The 20371-nt window shown below is 39.6% G+C and overlaps 1 protein-coding gene across 9 annotated transcripts in view; it reads right to left on the reverse strand.

The window, feature by feature from the left end:
• CYRIB (CYFIP related Rac1 interactor B) overlaps positions 1–20371 on the reverse strand; it is a 106403-nt gene that overhangs the window by 36018 nt on the left and 50014 nt on the right. For 5 of the 9 annotated variants that reach the window (XM_040494423.1, XM_040494428.1, XM_040494421.1 and 2 more), the window contains exon 2: positions 17428–17466. Coding sequence is in view for 1 of the 9 variants with exons in the window: in XM_040494421.1 (XP_040350355.1) it covers positions 17428–17466 (39 nt within the window). In the remaining 8 variants the exon portion in view is untranslated. Of the gene's footprint in view, positions 1–17198; positions 17218–17427; positions 17467–20371 lie in introns of all 9 variants that reach the window. The other 4 variants (XM_040494426.1, XM_040494430.1, XM_040494427.1 and 1 more) reach the window with 1 other exon arrangement.

Below are 20371 nucleotides of genomic sequence, written 5' to 3' on the forward strand. Positions count from 1 at the left end.
CTTTCAATCAATTTCCTTTTTTACCTGTTTAGTTGAGGTGGGTTTCCATCATTTACATCTAAAAAAGTTCTAATAACATTTCTAAGTTTCAGATTAACAAATGAATGTGACAAAGAGATACTAAAAGATATAAAAGATTTTTCAGATTATATAAAACTTGGGCCAAAACATTTGATATACTTCGGAAGCACAATTTCAAAGTAAATAATGAATATTATAATTTAAAATAATAAACTGTAAATCTTACAACATTTGAATTTAGAAGGAAAAATCTAAAGATTCTCTTTCAAATTACTTGTATCGTAATCCCTGGATTAAACTAAATATTATAAGCATTTACTAAAAAGCTAAAAAGAAATTTAACACACAGACACCAGATCCAGGTTACTTCAAGTGTTCACAGTATTTCTGGTAAAATTCTGCGACTAGGAGCCTTTATGTTACAGGTCTGCTTCAAAGTTCGTGAATTATCTGGAAAGGAACTTGCTCTTCTGGGCCTAAAGTCTGTGGAATGTATTTTTGAGCTCATGAAAGGCACTTAATAAATACATTAGATCATTTTCCCGTAAAACATTTGAAAAGAAGCTTCTTTAATTAGAGAAGCCAACAGAAACACAACTGTATGTTAATACACTATCGCCTCCCTTTCTACAAAATTCCTAAGAGATGTTGTTGCTTCATTTACCCTTTTGAGCTCAGGGGGGGCTTTATAATGCTCTCTTCTGCCTAGAATGCTAGTTGCAAAGATTTTCCCATGGCTGGCTTTCCCCCCCCCCCCCCCATTCTTCAGGCCCCTCAAATGTCCCCTCTTCGGACTAGTTTTTGTCTGCCATCTTTTTGCATAGAAGCTTACCACCACATCTCATTACCTTCTATCACATCACCTAACTTCTTCCTTCAGCATACTGAACACAATCTGAATTACTCTATTCGCTTAGTGTCAGTCTCCTTCACATCCACTTTATAAACTTCGTATACCTGGGTGAGGGATGAGAAAAAAGAAAAGCTCACAAATGTACTGCTTAGCATCCCTATAAATGAGGATTTCTTCAATTTGGCATTGTTAACATTTAAACCACAGAATTCTTCGCTGTGGGGCTGTCCTGGGCACTGTAGGATGTGTAGCAGCATTGAAGGCCTCTACGCACTAGATAACTGGTATCACCCCAGCACCCGGTTGTAATAACCAACAGTACCTCCAGATGTTGCCAAATACCTCCTGGGGGCAGAATTGCCCCAGTGAAGAACCTCTACTTTAAACATATGGCCACTAACATGAAGCACAGCCTCAGTTCCGCCCCATAATCCTACTATGCATCTCCAATCAACCTACTCTCCCACTTGACCAGGTGACCGTTCCACAAGGCTTTATTTTTCATCTCAAACCTCTAACAATCTATCCTCCGTCCTCACATGCAAGACATGACCTCACTACATTGTTTACAGAAAAAAGAAAGAAAATCCTCTACTGTTCTTTCTACCACCCTTTCTTCATCAATAACCAGTCTACCCTCCGCACCTGTTCCTGAGACACAACCTGGTTCTACAAGGCTTCATGTCTCCTCTACATCATCTTGCCTGTCCTCCTTTTTTTATTCATTTATTTTTAAGTTTGCTTATTTATTTTTTGAGTGAGAGCAAGCAGGGGAGGGGCTGGGAGACAGGGACAGAGAGATTCATTCCCACACAGGCTCCGCACCGTCAGTGCAGAGCCCGACGGGGCTTGAACTCATGAACTAGGAGATCATGACCTGAGCCGAAATCAAGAGTTGGATGCTTTACTGACTGAGCCACCCAGGCGCACCCTTGCCTGTCGTTACAGCAAGAACTTGCCACGTAAGCTACCTATAGTTATTGCCTTCTACTTTTTACCTCCCACTCTTTCAGCTCATTCCAATCTGGCTTTTATTCCCACCAATACAAAGAAGCTGGTCCCTGTCAAGGTCACAGAAACCTGCATCCGGCTAAATCCAAAGGGCAATTCTCACACTTCAACTTACTGGGTCTCTTAATAGCCTCTGACCCAGTCTGTCACACGTCTTCCTGAAATACTTGCTTCGTCTAACATTTAGAACAACCCATTTTTCCTGAGTTTCTTTCGTACTTTATGGCTTTTCTTTTTCCATCCCTTTCCCTTTGGCATCGGTAGTTACTTCTATCTTAAACAAAACAAAAACTTACCTTGACTGTGCTTCCCTCACCACAGTTCCCACCCTACCCCTTGCTTCTTTTTGCAACAAAATTCCTCAAGAGAGTGGCTTGCACTCATCATCTTGTATCTCTCTCCATCTCTGTTAAGCCCCCTCTCTCCAACCTGGCTTCTGCCCAACCATACACCAACAAAATCATTCTGGCAAGGTCATTAAATGAACCGCATGTTACTAATCCCAATGGTCAATTCTCAAGACCTCACCTTACTTCCTCTGTCAGCACCGCCTGACATAACTGACTCTCCCTCCTCCTCCTCAGTACACTTTTCTCATCAGTTTAAAAGACACCCCATCTTACCTCGTTTGCTGCTATTCTAGCCTTCTTCTTGCCACCATCACCTCTTGTCAGGGTTACTTCAAAAGCCTGCTTCTACTTTTGCGTCCTATTACAATCTGTTTTTGTTATAAGAGGCAAAGCAATCTCTTAAAAATATAAATCAACCACATACCTTCTCTGCTCAAAAACATGCAATGGCTTACTGACACACTCAGAATAAAATCCAAACTTCTTACGAGGCCCTACAAAACCCTACATGATCTGTCCGACGTCCTCTGGCCTCACCTCCCATTGTTCTTCACAACAGCCTGTTGCCGTTTCTCTAATGCAACAAGATTTCTCTCCTTTGGAGGCTCTGTACCTTTTTCCCTAGCTGGAACGTTCTGTCCACGGACCTTCAAGCGACAAACTAGCATACTTCACTGAGGTCACTGATTAATTAGACCACCTCAGAGAGGCCTTCCTTGACTAGTCCATCTGTAGTATGGCTTCCTCTTCCCAAACCAGTGTTTATCACCAACCATACGTCTATCACGTATTTTTACCTTTATCTACTTGCTGCCTGCACTGCAAGGTGCACTTTTAAGAAGGCAGGGGATCTGCTGTAACACCACTCTACCCCCAGCACCTGGAACAATGCTCGGGGATGTTGTAGGTAGTATAGACATCTGATGAATGAATGAATGGCTGCAAAAACACAGAAAACTAAAAATCTGTGAAGTTTCCGAAGTGTTCCAAGAAGGGGAGAGGAAAAAGCAAGATAAATACAAGTGAAAACTGACAAGAAAAGAAAAGGCCTGGGAATTTAGAAAGAGCACATATTTTCCTAGTCAGATCAATGAAGTCTGTCTCTCTCTCTCTCAGTAAAAGCCAGTAGGCTTCTGTGCAACTAATAAGAATTTTTGAAATGTTAAATATCAGAGAAATAAAGTGATAGGAGTATACATGAGTATCCAGAAAGTCTACAGTATGCCCAAATAACAAAGCAAAAACATAATATCCTTCCAGAACCATAAATATGGCTCCAAAGTAAAAATGGAGACCAGCCTATATCATAGTTCTCATCTTTGGAAAATTGAGGAGCATTCGTAACATTAAAGGAAAAGAAAAAAAAAAAAAAAGCTTGGAAAATGTGGGTTTAAGTATTTAGTTTCCTTTTTAAACCATTAAGTCTTCCCCCAAAAGTCCTATTTGGGAATTCTTCAAATCTGAGAAAGAATTAAAAACAAGAGTGTCAATCCTGCTCCGTCAAAATTTTACAAGGAGGACAAACTCCAATATCAGCCCAACATCCATTTTCATCGTCAACACAGAAAAGGGAACAAAGAACACAAAGAAATATGATAAAGTGTTAGAGAAAAAGGAGATACTGAAAAACATACTTTGTTCTCTCTAAAAAAAAAACTTCACAACAGATTTTATAAGAATGCTTTAATAGAATTCCGTATCTTCCAATTTACAGTGACTAAAAGTGTGTGAATGGGGAAAAACTTATCAAACAGTAACTATAAACTGCCAACCACTTCTAGTGTTGAAGACGAAGAACTTCTTGTATTTACCCAAGCTCTGAATCCTAGGCAAAAAGGTCTTCGAGAAAATACAGTACTATAAAATGGTGCTGAATTATATTCTGTTGTGCATAAAAACATTATTTAATATTACATATGCTATTTCTCTGTATCATCAAGACATTTAGATCTGTAGAAACAACGGGAAGCCTTTAAAATTGACAAGATAGTGGGTTAATGTGGAATTCAGCCACACTTTGGCTTTGTCTGCCAAGAAATTTCTGGTTCTCATAAAACATGTACCACGAATTTAAAGAAATATTAACAGAATGGAAAATCAGTAATGAAAAATATGGTCAAATCTTCACTGACAGTGGCACACATATGATGAATGGAGGCCAAGAGTAGCTAAGGAATCCCAAACTTGAGCTTTGTTCACACTCTTCAGCTGTGTGTTCAGAAACTAATTATAACACCATATAACAAAATATATTTTGCATAAGCAAAAATATAGTAAATCACTTTCATAATTCTCCAAAAACAAACCACCAGATATACAGGAGACTGGGGAGTTGTTTTGTCATACACTCAATCAAGAACCTAAGTTTATGTTAAAAAAAATCTACTTTAACGTTAGAAAAAATTAATATTGCACTCTGAATAACACTGCCAACAGAAACAAAATTACTAATAAGCAATGGTTCTTTCAGATAAAGTAATTCACCTGCTGGAACCCGTTTAAACAATAACTAAATTGTCAGGCTCTTACAGAGTAATTACAAAATACAGAGAGTAATTACAAACTACTAATTACAAAAATATAGGACATATGCTGGAATGATCCTTCTAATCAATCCACTACATAGAAAACGTTACAATTAGGTGAATGCAAAGTTGAAAGGCAGGTAGAAATTCACAGTTTTGCTATCCTGCAAGTCAGTTACCAAACTCCAATGCCAGATTTCTGGATCTAAGCTTCAATGACAAACATTTCTCAAGTGATTGCATAAAGCAGCAAGTACAAGCTAAAATAGCAGACTTCAAAAAATTTCAAATGGTATCAACAATTTCACTTTGCACATCTGCTTCTAAAAATATGCAGGCACCATCCCCTTCAAATACTGCACCAAGTCTTGCTTGCACAACTCCTTCTATGAAACGACATCACCATTTGAAAGCAAATGTTGATTTAATATTGCAAACGAACAGTAGAGTGACTCCAGGAGTAATCTAGCAGTTGACAACAGTATAAGAACAAAATATTTTCAGTATGTCAAACTTTAAAACTCTGTTAAAATTAGTTAACATCGTAATAATTAACATTTTGATAAATTTTCAATTAATATATGCCAGATGTGTGTTTCATGACGATTTTTGGCTTTGGCTTTCGCTGAATATTGACCTTATTGGCCAAACATGTATTTGGTGCATCTACAATAAAAGCATACAAAGTAAATCTTCAACACAGCACAGAATAAATATCCAATAAACACCTACTGAATTAATTTAAGAACTGTAAACAGGTGAGATCCAGTGGCATTTCTTTATTTGAAGGATGAGTTAGGTACACAATAATTTAAAGGAGAGTTATAATCACAATTCCTTCTTAGCTTCTAACATGGCTGCAACTCACATTAGGAACACAGCGGTTGATTGTACTGGTGGGAAACCAATGGTTAGCTGAGTGCCATCAAAATGGAGAGAAAAAACTCAAACAAGCCTAACGATAAAGCGTCTACAATAATTATCCTGACATTATACTATCTGCTCTACTGATTGCACTACAAATGCACATCACACCGGAACCATCTCGGACCTTTGTCTCCCGATTTCTTTCTTTCCCCCCTTCTCTCCAACAAGAGAAGCTGCTAAACAGGTTTGTTCATTGTTCTAGCACAATGATGATGTCTGAGCAACAAATATTTGTTCGATAAACGGCAAAGCCAAGACTTTCCTTTTTCTCTTGTCCCTGTTGTTCTGATCTTTACGTGGTAAGCATGTTTAAGCAGAACCTAAGCTCCCAGGACTTCAGCTCTCTCCCACTCCTGGTTCTACCACACTTGATAAAATATGTAGACTGAGCAGTCCCTCTGGGACTCTGTATTCACAGGGTTTTTCCCTATCACTTGTATTCCTAAGACTATCTGAGCATGAGCAATCCAAGAACTCAAATTGTGAAAGCATGAAAACAGTGGCCCTGTACTTAAATCAGCAAAGACATATGAATACTGTGTAGTCAAAAAGGTTGACTGTGACAGTTAATTTACTCTCACCCCCAAGCCCATCCTTCTATAATCTGCTTTTAATGTTAGGACTAAGAAGCTGAAGACTGTATTTCTTAGACTACTTTGTTACCTGGCTTCTCACTGGGCCCCATCAGCTATAAGGAAATTGGAAGGTGGGAAGAAAGAAGGTCCCTCTTTTGGGGCACCTGGCTAGCTCAATCAGAAGAGCATGCGACTCTTGATCTCAGGGTCCTGTGTTCAAGCCCCACGTTGGGTAGATTACTTAAATAAAACTAAAAAAAGAAGGTTTCTCTTTTGTTTCTCAAGTTCTGTCAGCATTTCCTGTCATCAAAAGCTCCATATGGCTCTAGGCTCTAGCTTCCTGGGGAATGCCTTACAGTGCCTGGCCCCCTCCAAGATGTCTGAGCTTCCAGCCTTATGGAGTTCCTCCTTCAAGCTCCAAAATTCTGCCTAACCTACCTCATGCCTTCTTTTCCCCCAACTCCAGAATTGACAGTTGCTTCCTGCGGTTACCATTAATATCTTAGTTACCTCATGTAACTTAATACATATTTGGTCTTTACCGCTCCCTCCCCCATGCCTAACCTAGAGCTCCTAAATTCCTTGGAACTTCGGGAGTGACAGAAGCATCTCTTATTTTAATGAGTCCCCCAGACAGCTTTAAGACTAGGGCTGGATGCCAGAAAGACAAGGTATACTCAGGTTTCAGCCTTATCTCCTGACCTCTGGTGAGGGGAGAGGGACTGGAGATTGGATTGATCACCAATGGCCAATGATTTATAATCAGTCATGTCTACATAATGGGACCTCCATTAAAACCCCTAAATCATGGAGTCTGAGGCAATTCCAAGCTAGTAAACGCATCCACATGGGAAGGAAACATATTCCAAATGCATGGGGACAGAAGCCCCTATGTTCAGGGCACTTCCAGACCTCATCCTATGTACCTCTTCACCTGGCTGTTCATTTGTACCCTTTATAAAGTCCTTTATAATAAACTGGTACTAGTATAAGTAAAGTGTTTTTCTGCGTTCTGTGAGCCATTATAGCAAATTATCAAACTGAGGAAGGAGTCATGGGAACCCCTACCACCTTCTACAGCTGGATGGTCAGAAGTAAAGGAGACTGAAGACTTGTGAATGGCATCTGGAGTGGAACGGAGTCTTGTAGGATGAAGCCCTTACCCTGAGAAGTCTGTACACCGACTCTACATCGAGTCAGAATCAAAATGAACTGCAGGACACCCAGTTGGTGTCTGGGGAGTTGGGAGAATTGGCTGGCATGGGGGGAAAAAGCCCCACACATTTGGTATCAGAAGTGGTTTTGGAAAACAGTTCAGAATTAGTGTCAGCAGTGTTGTGAGTAAAAACACGCACACCTCAGCATCCTCTTTTTGCTCAGGCTTCCAACATTTGTGTAAATAAATCCTTACGTTAAATCCCTTTTAAAAATACCTAGCACGGTTTCTGCTATCCTGGTTGAAATCTGACTGGTACAGAGGAAGTTGTAGAGAGTAGCTTAGTCCTTACCTTTACCAACAATATCTAATCTATCATCATCAGGTACTAGTGTGTAGCTATTAATAAAGTGATCCTTTGACTCTCCTTCCTTTGTAAAATGTAAAGGAGGAGAAGCAGGATTCAGGTATTACTAGGTGCCCAGCCATAATACCACCAGAGAAGTACTAAAATCTCACCATAAATCCCTAGCACACGTCAAGAGCAATACATTAGTCTAGTAATTACATGGAGAGAAGTTACTTGCCTTAAAGAAACGTAACATAAATGTACAACTGAACTGAAATTGGGACAATTGATTTCTAGTCTTGACTCTCTCACAAAATACATGACTTCACACAGTACTTGTTAGACTGAATCTCTCCCATTGCTCTGGCTAGGACTCTACATGTTACACTGCATCTTTCCTAATGCTGACATCTAGTGGATACACTTAGATTTAGTATTATTTTAAAACGAAAACTCTCATTTACACTATTTTAAATAAAAGACTCACTAGTATGACTGGCTATGTGCAATAAACACAATAAATCAGGAGACCAACACTGCTCCCTAAATGGAAGTGAACCATGATAAATTAATATTACATCAGATTGTCATGGCATCTTTGAGCTTGATTCAGAGATTACTAGTAACAGTACTCTTCCATGCTTCCAGCCATTAATAATTAAACCACCAATGCAAATTACCTCCTGAGGTGTAGATTGAAAAGAAATGCTTCCTGCTACAATGTCTTGCCTCAGGTACAGACAGGGTATGAGAGGACTGATACAAAGTTCCAAGTAGTTTAAGAAATTTACAGAATGGTAATGGGAATACGAAAAAAACAAAAAACAAAAACACTGAAACTCAAAATTAGCTACAAGGATTTATTATGAAGGTTTTTCTTGAAAAAATATGGTCCTCAGACAAAAAAACAGTATTGTCAACTCACTTTCTTAAAGTGTACCACTATTTTGAAATCCACGTAAAATTATATACACATGTAAGGTAAAATATATATTTAAAATTCGAGAGAATGATAAACATGAAATTTTAAATACTGGTTATCTCTGGGGAGAAACAAGCCCACAGGACCAGGCAACTTCAAAGGCGTGGTAACATTTCAGTTCCTCAATTACTGGTGGATTCAGGGGAGTCTCTTAGGCTTCCACATTTACAAATAAAGGTATTCTTTTATATGTATCAGTAATTTAAAAAATGTTTTAATGTAAAGTCACTAATGCTCAAAGAACACATATGACTCATTCAAAGGTGCTCCCAGGGGCGCCTGGGTGGCTCAGTCAGTTGAGCGTCCGACTTCGGCTCAGGTCATGATCTCACAGCTTGTGAGTTCGAGCTCCACGTCGGGCTCTGTGCTGACAGCTCAGAGCCTGGAGCCTGCTTTGGATTCTGTGTCTCCCTCTCTCTCTCTGCCCCTAACCCACTCGCATTCTATCTCTGTCTCTCTCAAAAATAAACATTAAAAAAAAATTAAAAACAAAACAACAACAAAAAAAAACAAAGGTGCTCCCAAAAAACGAATGGATTGGAATTCAGGTGCCTGAAATCTTTCCAATACACATGCAATGATGCATGATGAGCCATTTTTTTTTAATGTTTTATATATTTTTGAGAGGCAAAGAGAGACAGGTCGCGTGTCGAGGAGGGGCAGAGAGAGAAAGAGAGAGAGGGAGACACAGAATCCCAAGCAGGCTCCAGACTCTGAGCTGTCAGCACAGAGCCCGACGCAGGGCTCAAACTCACGAACCGTGAGATCACGACCTGAGCTGAAGTCGGACGCTTAACCGACTGAGCCACCCAGGGGCCCCTGGATGAGCCATTAAATAAAAACCGTAGCACCTTGCACACTTCAACAGGTAGTCAGTGTTTACAGCGCCTGCTGGTGGCTGCTGCTGTTTTAAACCAAACAACCTTTCCTTAGCTCCTGTCTGCCAATTACTGGGACAGATACTGAAGATTTGGCACTGAGGAACTCACAGACAAGTGTACGAAACCAGACAAGATGGTATGACATACTTTCATACAGAAGCATGCAAACACCACAATGAACATACAGAAAAAGGAACACCTAACCAAAGACTCCCCAGAAGGACTGGTTCTTAAGTCCTTCTTGTTTTCTATTTCTTTAAATTAGAAAATAATTTAAACATAAAAAAATGTATCCACATACTGTACCACCCAGATTGTGTGTGTGTGTGTGTGTGTGTGTGTGTGTGTGTGTCTGTCTGTCTGTATGCTACATTGATAACTGAACAGCTTTTTTTTCTTTTCAAATTGTTATTTAAATTCTAGTTAGCTAACATACAGTGTAATATTGTTTTCAGAGGAATTTAGTGATCCATCACATACAGGTAACACCCAATGCTCATCACAACAAGTGCCTTCTTTAATGCCCATCACCCATGTAGCCCATCCCCACCCACCTCCCTCTACCACTCAGATTAAAGCAATGACATTTTGCCACATTTGCTTCAGAGACCTCCCTACATTTTTGGGCACTACTTAACCTCCCAACCTTCCCCAACCAACTTTCCTCTCCTCCATCTCCTAAAGGTAATCTTAAAAGTATGCTTCCTTTCCAAACGTATTTTAAAATTTTTACTGTGAAGGTACATATTCATAAACAAACAGCACTGTTCTGCTTTTCAATGTTCGTAAATGCTATATTGTACATATTCCTTTAAAATCCACCTCTCACACTCAATGGTGTTATCCACGTTCACTTATTGACATACACTATTCCACAGGTCAATGAAGCCTTTTTGAGGAACAGTGACTTCTCAGTTTTTCTCTAATAACAAAGAATGCTTTACACACATATCCTTTCACACGCTACATACACTTGTATATACTTGGGCCCGTGTACAAGAGTTTCCACTGGACGGCAGTCTGGAAATTAAAACGCAACCATAACTTAACTATATTGTGCCAAACTGCTCTCCAAAGTACTTCTACCAATTCACTGTTCCACTAGTAAAGATTTTCTTCTCTCCCACCCTCCAAAACCTCAAGCTTCAAACTTTAAATTGTGAAATATCTCACTGATGTTTTAATTTATATTTTCTTGATTACCAGTAAAAATGTGCCTATATCTCTATGTTTACAGGCCATCTGTAAAATGTATATTCACATTCTTTGCAACTTGTAGCATTTATTTTTCCAGTATCTCTCCCACACCTACCTTTCTATACACCGGACTCTGTACTGCTGGGCTTAGCATCTGTAAATAACATCCTTGCCAGCTGTGAGGTGACGTCAGTAAGAGGCACTAGAGGGTGAGAAAGCAGGACCGAGAAAGAAGCTTCCCTGTCTCTGGCTGGGACAGACCAGCAGCTGCTCTAAGAACAGTCAGATGAGGTGGGATCAGTATGCACTGCCCCGATCAGAGGCAGAAGCCAGTGCAGTCTGTGGGTTCCAGTCGAGCAGTGGTAGCGGCTAATCTCTGGCGGCAGTACCACCACCCATCTTTTCTTTGTCCCTGTCTCCTCTTCCCCTCTGCTCCTCTAGTCTAATACCTTCGTAACCAATCCTCTGTATTAAATTCCCTGTTTAGGGGTGCCTGGCTGGCACTTGGGTGGCTCAGTCAGTTAAACAACAGACTCTCGATTTTGGCTGAGGTCATGATCTCACAGTTGTGAGATGGAGCCCCACTCAGCAAAGAGCCTGCTTGGGATTCTTCCTCTCCTTTCCCACCTGTATGTTCTCTCTCTCTCTCAAAACAGATAAATAAACTTTAAAATTAATTCATTCCCTGTTTGAAATTCCCAGGGTGGTATGTTTTCTGAACTCACACCCTTCCTTCCCCTCCAGGTGGGCTTTAGGAATTCTAGATAGGAACTCTGGATACTAACCTTTTGAAGCCTAAACACACCGCAAATATCTTCTTCTAGTCTGCAATGTCGCAGTGTCCCAGTCTTAACTTTGTTTATGATACCATTTTGTCACATGTAATCCACTTTTCCTTGAGGTCTATGTTGATCATTTAACTAGTGATTCCTGCAAAACTGCCTTAGCTATTCTTGGCCTTTTATTCACCCATGTAACTGTCAAGTTCTACAAAAATCTTAATGGGATTTTGACTTGATTTTGCATTAAATACACACACACAAATACACACACCATTCCAAGGCAGAACTTCCATCTTTATAATACTAACCATTTTTTTCATTTAATCTATGAATATGAGATTATAAAACATAAGATTACATGAATGCATTTTTTTTAATATTTATTTGAGAGAAAGAGACAGAGAGAGAGAGAGAGAGAGAGAGAGAAAGTAAGTGTGCATGAGCAGGGAGGAGCAGAGAGCTAGGGGGACAGAGGATCCAAAGTGGGCTCCACGTTGATAGCTGTGAGTCCGATGCAGGGCTCCAACTCACGAACCGTGAAATCATTACCTGAGCCAAAGTTGCACACTCAACCGACTTAGCCACCCAGGTTCCCCCAAATGAATACATTTTTCCATGCTAAACCATCCTTGCTTTCCTGGGACCAAATCTATACAGTCATTAAAAAATAAATGTATTTTGGGGTGCCTAGGTGGCTCAGTCGGTTAAGCATCGACTTCAGCTCAGGTCATGTTCTCGCAGTCCGTGAGTTCGAGCCCCGCGTCGGGCTCTGGGCTGATGGCTCGGAGCCTGGAGCCTGCTTCGGATTCTGTGTCTCCCTCTCTCTCTCTGCCCCTCCCCCACTCGCACAGTCTCTCTCTCTCTCTCTCTCGCAATCTCTCTCTCAAAAATAAACATTAAATAAAGTTTTTTTAATTAAAAAAATGTATTTCTAGATTTGGTTTAATATTTCACTTTGGATTATTTCATAAATAAGACTGACATATAATTTTTTTCTCTTCTTGTCTGGTTTTGCTATCGAGCCTATTTTATATATCAGCTCTTTCTGTTCTACAGAAAAGTATAAAAGAACATAAATGTTTGTGTCTCCTTAAAATTTGTATGTTGAAATCCTAATGCCCAATGTGATTAAACCCTTTGAGAGGTGATTAGGTCATCAGTGTGAAAGCCTCATGAATGGAATTAATGTCCTCATAAAACAGACCCCCAAAAGCTCCCTTGCTTTCTTTCTACCATGTGAGGACACAGGAAGAAGACAGCTATGTATGAACCGGGAAGCACGCCTCACTAGGACCCAACTATGCTGGAAGTGTGACCTTGGGACTTCCAGCCTCCAGCACTGTGGGAAATAAATTTGTTATTTGTAAGCCATCTAGTTTACTGTATTTTGTTATAGCGGCCCAAACTAAATACAACAGGTGCTAAAATGGAAACTCAAACTCAAGCACTTACACTTGGTATGAACGTATTCTACAACATCTGTGCCAAGCAGCCAAGCAGCCCCTGCTTCAATATTTCAGTCTACATGACCACACCCAGAGTCACTCATTCGATTTTCAAATGACTCAAGTTTTAGATTTCAATTTTTAGAAACTTTTTTAGAAACTTCAGCCGATGATTAAATAATACACAATTAATCCAACATGAATCCTGCAAAGAATCACACAAAACTTGTCTTAAAGCTGATATTCGCCCATTTGTTAATCTCTCCTCATCAGTCCCGGTTCTCACTGGCCTCTGAGAACTAAACAGTCAGTCCATGTGCCACGTGACAACCCAGTAACTATCTGAAATATCTGAAAACACATTAAACTGAGGTCAAAAGAAAGTTACCCATTAGACAATATACATACACTCACATAGGCAAAAAGTTACTAACAAGGTATTCTCCTGTCTAGCAATTGTAAGGACTGAGCTTCTGAAAGAGAATAAAGTTTAAATGGAGATATTTAGGAATACTCATCAGAAAGGACCTTCTTAAACATTACAGACTGAAGGAACAAAGGGCAACAAAACCATTTTGCCCCAACCAACACCTTGCTATCAGGACCAAATGACAGTAAAAACCAGTGACAGGCCTTTCTGTGTGCCACACACGATGCCAAGTAATACATACACAGTAGTATCTTACAAAATCCTCAATCACTTTTGAGGTTGTCTAGCACTTCGATCCTCATTTTACTTCTGAGCAACCTGAAGGTCAAAGGATTAAATAACTTTCTCAAGGTCAACAAATCAGTAAACAACGAAGCTGGAATTCTTACACAGGCAAATCTGTCTTCTAGCAGTTCTCTTAACCATTTGGCCATATTGCTTAGTCACAAATGAAAATACACACAATTCATCCAAAAAGAGTGAAGGAAAATATTAAGTGTTCCAGAAAGAAATTAATTCAATACTAGTACTAACATTTCTAAGTCAGGAATAAAATTCTCACAGAAAAAAAATTTTAAGAAAAAACTATGATGACTAGAGAAAGATGACAGATGCTAAGAAATGTCCTTACATATTTCCCTACCATTTGTCAGGTCTTTCTGTTTGAGCCTGGCATGCTAAAGGAATTTAGTACAGTGAAATTACAGGAGGGCACAAATGTTTCCCTTGTTCCTGAACTTCAATTAAAATGATTTGCTTAAATATAACTCCTCCAGGCTCATCATAATCAAACAGAATACAAAAACAAAATACAAATTTTCTTTTTGGTAATCATATCATTTTAAAGATATGTACTTGAATAATCTTTCTACATTTATATCTCCTACAATACATATCTCCTATAATACGAAAAAGAATCCAGCAGACCAAAATGCAGAATGTATACATCATAAAAATGTTTTTGAGGGGCACTTGGGTGGCTCAGTCGGTTAAGCATCCGACTTCGGCTCAGGTCATGATCTCACGGTCCGTGAGTTCGAGCCCCGACTCGGGCTCTGTGCTGACAGCTCAGAGCCTGGAGCCTGCTTCGGATTCTGTGTCCCCCCCCCTCTGCCCCTCCCCTGTTCATGCTCTGTCGCTCTCTGTCTCAAAAATAAATAAAACATTAAACATAATTTAAAAAATTGTTTTTGAACTAAGTATGTTACCTAATAATGACAGATTTAAGGTTTCGCACAGTTTTTACTAAGGCAATATTTATATAAATCAAAGCTCAAATCACTTAACAATTCTGAGTATTTTTACCATATTTCGAACATTGCTGGTAGGGAAAAAGAGGAAGGAAGTGAGAGGTATGAGAAAAGGTAGAAAATCAGCCCTGAATATAGGGCTCGTGACAGGACTTGAAATCATGTAGCTCAGTTCTCTACTTTTATAGAAAGAAACTGAGGACTATAGAAACTTGGGTGACTTGGCAAAAGCGGCAAATCAGTTTTTAAAAAGTGGGGCAAATCAGTTTTTAAAAAGTGGGGCTTGGGGCGCCTGGGTGGCGCAGTCGGTTAAGCGTCCGACTTCAGCCAGGTCACGATCTCGCGGTCCCTGAGTTCGAGCCCCGCATCAGGCTCTGGGCTGATGGCTCGGAGCCTGGAGCCTGTTTCCGATTCTGTGTCTCCCTCTCTCTCTGCCCCTCCCCCATTCATGCTCTGTCTCTCTCTGTCCCAAAAATAAATAAAAAATGAAGAAAAAGTGGGGCTTAATCCAATGACCTGGACAGTGCAGGCTTTAGGGACGTATTTAAAATACGGCATCAGCAGATCACACTGACAGAACAAATCTACCAAAAAATACCCCACAGGCAGATGCCCCAACATGTCGCCTTCGAGACAAGTAATGGCGCCATTTCTGCTCTCAGCCAAGCTTCAAAAGATCTGCCATTCCCTTCATCTGTAGTCAGCTGCAAGGTGCTGAACAACCATTTGTCAAATTCAGTGACACCATTCTGGGCTCTTCTAGCTTAGGCTGGCACCTGAACACTGTCCAGTTCGTACTGCTGAGATAACTGTAAAACACTTGGTGACTTTTCACAAGTCTTGACCTTTTTTTGTGATTCCGTAACACACGCATCAGACCTCACTATTTGCATCCTTCCTGTGGAATTTAATTATGGACGTTTCTCTCGTTAAACTTTCGGCATCTCAGACTCGATTATTTTATTTTCTACGTGTTAATTTCATGTTCCTTGAATCAGAATGTGCATTCTCTGAAGGTGGGCACTCTCCAAGGCTTACCACTTATCTTCAACTATCTTTTCCACAGAACATGCTGTTTCTGTGATTATTTACCAGCAAACAGAAGTTTCTTCAAAACTATTTCAAGAACTTCTAGGCTACACCATTAGGATATTTCGCAAGACGGCGTAACTCTACTTCTTAAAGATTATTTAGAGGGGCGCCTGGGTGTCTCAGTCAGTTAAGCGTCCAACTTCGGCTCAGGTCACGATCTCTCAGTTCGTGGGTTTGAGCCCCACGTTGGGCTCTGTGCTGACAGCTCAGAGCCTGGAGCCTGCTTCGGATTCTGTGTCTCCCTCTCTCTCTGCCCCTCCCCTGCTCACGCTCTGTCTCTGTCTCTCAAAAATAAATGTAAAATAATAATAATAATAAATAAATAAAAGATTATTTAGATAGAACATAAAAAACTACATGTATTCAAATATGATGGACAAAGAAAGGTCTAACTGACTTTTCGTTAACAAGAGCTCTTAATCTGGGATCCAGAGAAAGAATTCAGTGACCTGTGAGTTTGGATGGGAACCTTTTCACTAACCTCTATATGAAGTTCTGCAAGTCCTTCAATCAAGATTATAGGCAACAAAGTATAGTAGTGTTAGAAATACCTATGAACTTGTCATCAACAGAAATCACAGGTACTTTCATATTATAGTATAATTATTGCAAACTCATCACTGTAACTACAGTATTTCACAGAATTATTGCTAAAGCTCACTCTCTAATGTGAGAAGCATATATATTACTCTATCAAAAATTTGCATTTTTAGTACTTGTTAGCTGTACTTCAATATAACTAATTTCTTTTTTCATCATATATATTTTGCTTCATAAAATCATGAATCATTTGTAGAATCATTGTTCTGGGAAGGGATTCACAAGCTTCACCAGATTACCAGAGGTCCATGGCACAAAAAATGGGTGAGAACTCCTGCACTGTAACATACAGAGTAGGTGAGGTAATTACAATTCCAAAAGATCACCACGATAACTGTCTTATCAGTTCTAGTAAAATGACAGGCAAGTTTTGAAATGTAAATATCTCTGTTTATGACTAGGAAGAGCACAGAGATTTTAAGCTGATCATTTTCACTTGATCACACAAAGTATGTCTACAGAAAATGACATTTTCAAATACCTATTAACTTGTAATAATTAAAACAATTACAGGATTAAAAATGTTTAAGTACTCAGAACCCTGTATCAGTAACTTTTTGTTGTTGTTGATGTGTTCTTTACTTCAAAGACTTTTTCAAAAGGACCAAAACCAATAATAGGGAGAATTCTTATTTAAGAAAGTGTGTAAAAACTTCTTCTTCCTTTCTAACATATACATAAACCACCAGAATTATGTGTTAGACCTTTCCTGATTAACAATACTGGTGATAGCTAAAATGGCTTAAAAGGGAATTCAAAGAAAAACACATACCTCTTCTACTGAAAGAAAGCTGTAAAAAAAAAAAAAGTTCTAATTACTTTTCCCTACTTCCTGTTCCAAGAAACTAAACAATATAGGGCATTTCCTAAAGATATTTTTAGCAGTTCAATATTATATAGAACATCTTCCTTAAATTATGTTTAGCCAAAGGAATTTTCTATATAGATCATAACCTTTCATTTGTATCTGAATTTATCATTTCCCCCAAAGACATATTTACCTTCAGCCAGTGCTGGTGATTCTGTTCTTGTCCTTCTATCTGTTTAAAGAAAGAAAAAAGAAAGAAAGTCTAAAACATTATTATAGTTTAAAACATGTTTAATTTTAAAAAACTAACTTTAATAAGGTTTATGAATGCCATCACATATCACATGAATATGCTATACACATATGTGTGTATGTATATGTATGTACAGGCATCTCCTTGAATTAAATCAACAACTGTTTACAGAGAACCTACTAAGAGTGAGGCATTGTGTGAAGCCCTAGGAAACACCAACAGGTTTGGATGAGACACCCTAACTGCCACCCTCAAGACACTCAAGGACTAAAAATCTGTATCAAGAGAAGTACACAGTGCTCATCATAGCTTATGAAGCAGGAGACAGCAAGGGAAGAAAATTAGTAATTTGTCTTTATTCTTACAACAGGGGCCTAAAATTATCAAAGAGATCTACTTCTACATCATAATTTAAGTTCACTTCCTTTCAATGTATTAAAAAAATGAGTTTTACCAAAGGTACTAAGATCCTTATAATTCCATGACCATAACCTATTACTTTCCAGAAGCACATCAGGCAAAACTCAAGTGAACCATGAAGTCCTCTGTAGGAATGACTTTACGATTTCAACTCCTGAAACGTTTTTCGGTAAAATCAAATCTTCAGAATGATCTTATTCTAACTTTACAACTGAGAGCAACTATAACCACTACAGCAAACTAGCTTAGTTCGCACAGAGTAGGGGGACACATTTGACTAATGTAACTACTCACCTTTATGTAAACACTTATTTCCCCAATTGTTTATTGTATGACCAGAGTTCTGGACTTTACAAACATACAATTTCTATGTGGTTAGTAAAATTTAGAGGGGTTGGGGCACTGCCTTCCAAGATGGTAAAGATCTGACACACTGTCTACTAAAGGCTGAAATGTGGTACTGTATCTGTGACAGATTAAAAAAAAAAAAAAAAAAAAAAAAGTCCTGGAACCAGCAGATGGAAGTACAATTGGCAACCTTCAGCTCCACTGGATTAAGAAATTCAGATAGTAGGAGACTTGAAAAGAAGTTTCTGCCAGAAGACACAGGAAGAATTCTCAGGCAACTATCACCTGATTATCTTAGATTCCTTACTGGACCAGCATGCTAAGGAAAGAGTTACCATATTGGGAAGTCCTGTAAAGTGACCCTAACAACATGAGAACTTATGGCTGCTGCCACACAATGGGGACAGGAGGGAATCTATCCAGAACCTAGGGGGTTCGACTGGGGCTGCCGTGCTCAGTAATAACTGTAAATGAGCAGCTGCAGCAATTATAGCCCAACAAGGTTAAGGCAACTACAGGCACTGATCCCTTGGAGAAGAAGGTCTGAGTCACTGGACCAGGACAATGCTTCCACCTGTTGAAGTACTGGCTGAAGATAAGGCAAATCTAGATTGAGCGGTAGAGAACTGCAAAAATGAACATTATTCACTAACCCTCCTGTTGTAAGTCTGATGTAGAAGTTGTGGCCAGCCACCATCTTGAAAACTCTGCAGGACAATGGAGTAAATGCCAAGTGCTTAATGGAGGATACATGGCTGTATGGGACACCTCTTGTGTGCTACCTCACATATTCACTCCGAGGCACCTCCCCTTAACTGTACCACTGGGCTCACTTTCTGCTCACAGGCTCTGCTAGAAGAGAGACTTACAGCAACTTTTCAGCCATCCTGAGACATGCAAACGAAGTGTGAAGATGTTAACACCAACACACTATGGGCAACCCCTGACCACTGGGGAATGGGATCTGGTAGTAAACACCCCCCTTCTTGGCACACAGAGGCATATTCTTCGTGTCTTCTCAAAGGACTTCCTCAGGCTCAAGTCCCAGTGGCTCACAGATGTGACCAGTTAATAATGTGCCCTTGCACTGACCTTCCTTCCCCTCTGTTTCACTTGCCCCCATTCTCCAACTTGTTTCCTGTTAACAGGTCCCCAAATAGATTACCTGCTTAAAAAGTCCCTGTCTCAGGTTCTGCTTTTAGGATGAAACCAGGACACTTGTCTTTTGGGACACCATACTCCTCTCCTTTTCATTCTACCTCAATGGATGCTTTCTTAATCTCTGTTGCTGAACTTCTCTCAAACCCCCCAATGCTGACATGCCCAGGACTCAGTTCTGGGTCCTCCACTCCCTTTTTGATTTCATTCCTTCATGGCTTTATGTATCAACTACATATATCAAATTTACTTATCCAGTATAGACATTTCTCTCCAACTCCACACTCTCATAGCCACTGACTGCCTACTCAAATCTCCACTAGGATGTTTTAACAGATACCTCCAACTTTAACATATCAACACTAAACTACTCAGCTTCCCTCCCCAGACCTCATCTACTTTGTCTCCCTCAACTCAGTTGATGGCTTCTCTATCCTTCCAGTTGCTCAGGCAAAAACCCTGGCTTCCTCTGCAACTTCTTTCTCTCACACATCCCACATTCCACTAACCCTCTCATTACTTAAAATCTTCACACCTACTATTCCAGCTCCTATTAACTCAAAGTTGAGGGTTCTGCTGAATGAGCAGCCTTAAATCTACCTGCTATTACTTCTTAATCCAAGAGCCTCCAGAACAAGGGCTGCAAAGTTAAATGAGTTTGGAGTTGGCTACAGGAACATCAGAAGCAAACAAATGTCTATACTTAATCTCAGGGGTGCCATGGCTATTAACATGCCATGCTAAAAATGCAGGTGATCTGGTGCTGGATATTCACATAAAACAAGTCTTAGATGTTATCACCTAATTAAGCTTTAGAAATCATCAGTAGGCCTGAAAAACAGTCTGAGGGCTCCATCTGGTTGATGAACCATCAGTTTGCAACTTGTGCTCTAGGACTTGTCTGTAATTTATACATTATTAATCCTAATCTTTTATTTTTTCCTATCAGTTAAGAGAT

This window comes from Herpailurus yagouaroundi, unplaced genomic scaffold (assembly GCF_014898765.1).
Source record: "Herpailurus yagouaroundi ecotype Mexico unplaced genomic scaffold, PumYag 186, whole genome shotgun sequence".
In the NCBI taxonomy this organism is placed as follows: Eukaryota; Metazoa; Chordata; class Mammalia; order Carnivora; family Felidae; genus Herpailurus; species Herpailurus yagouaroundi.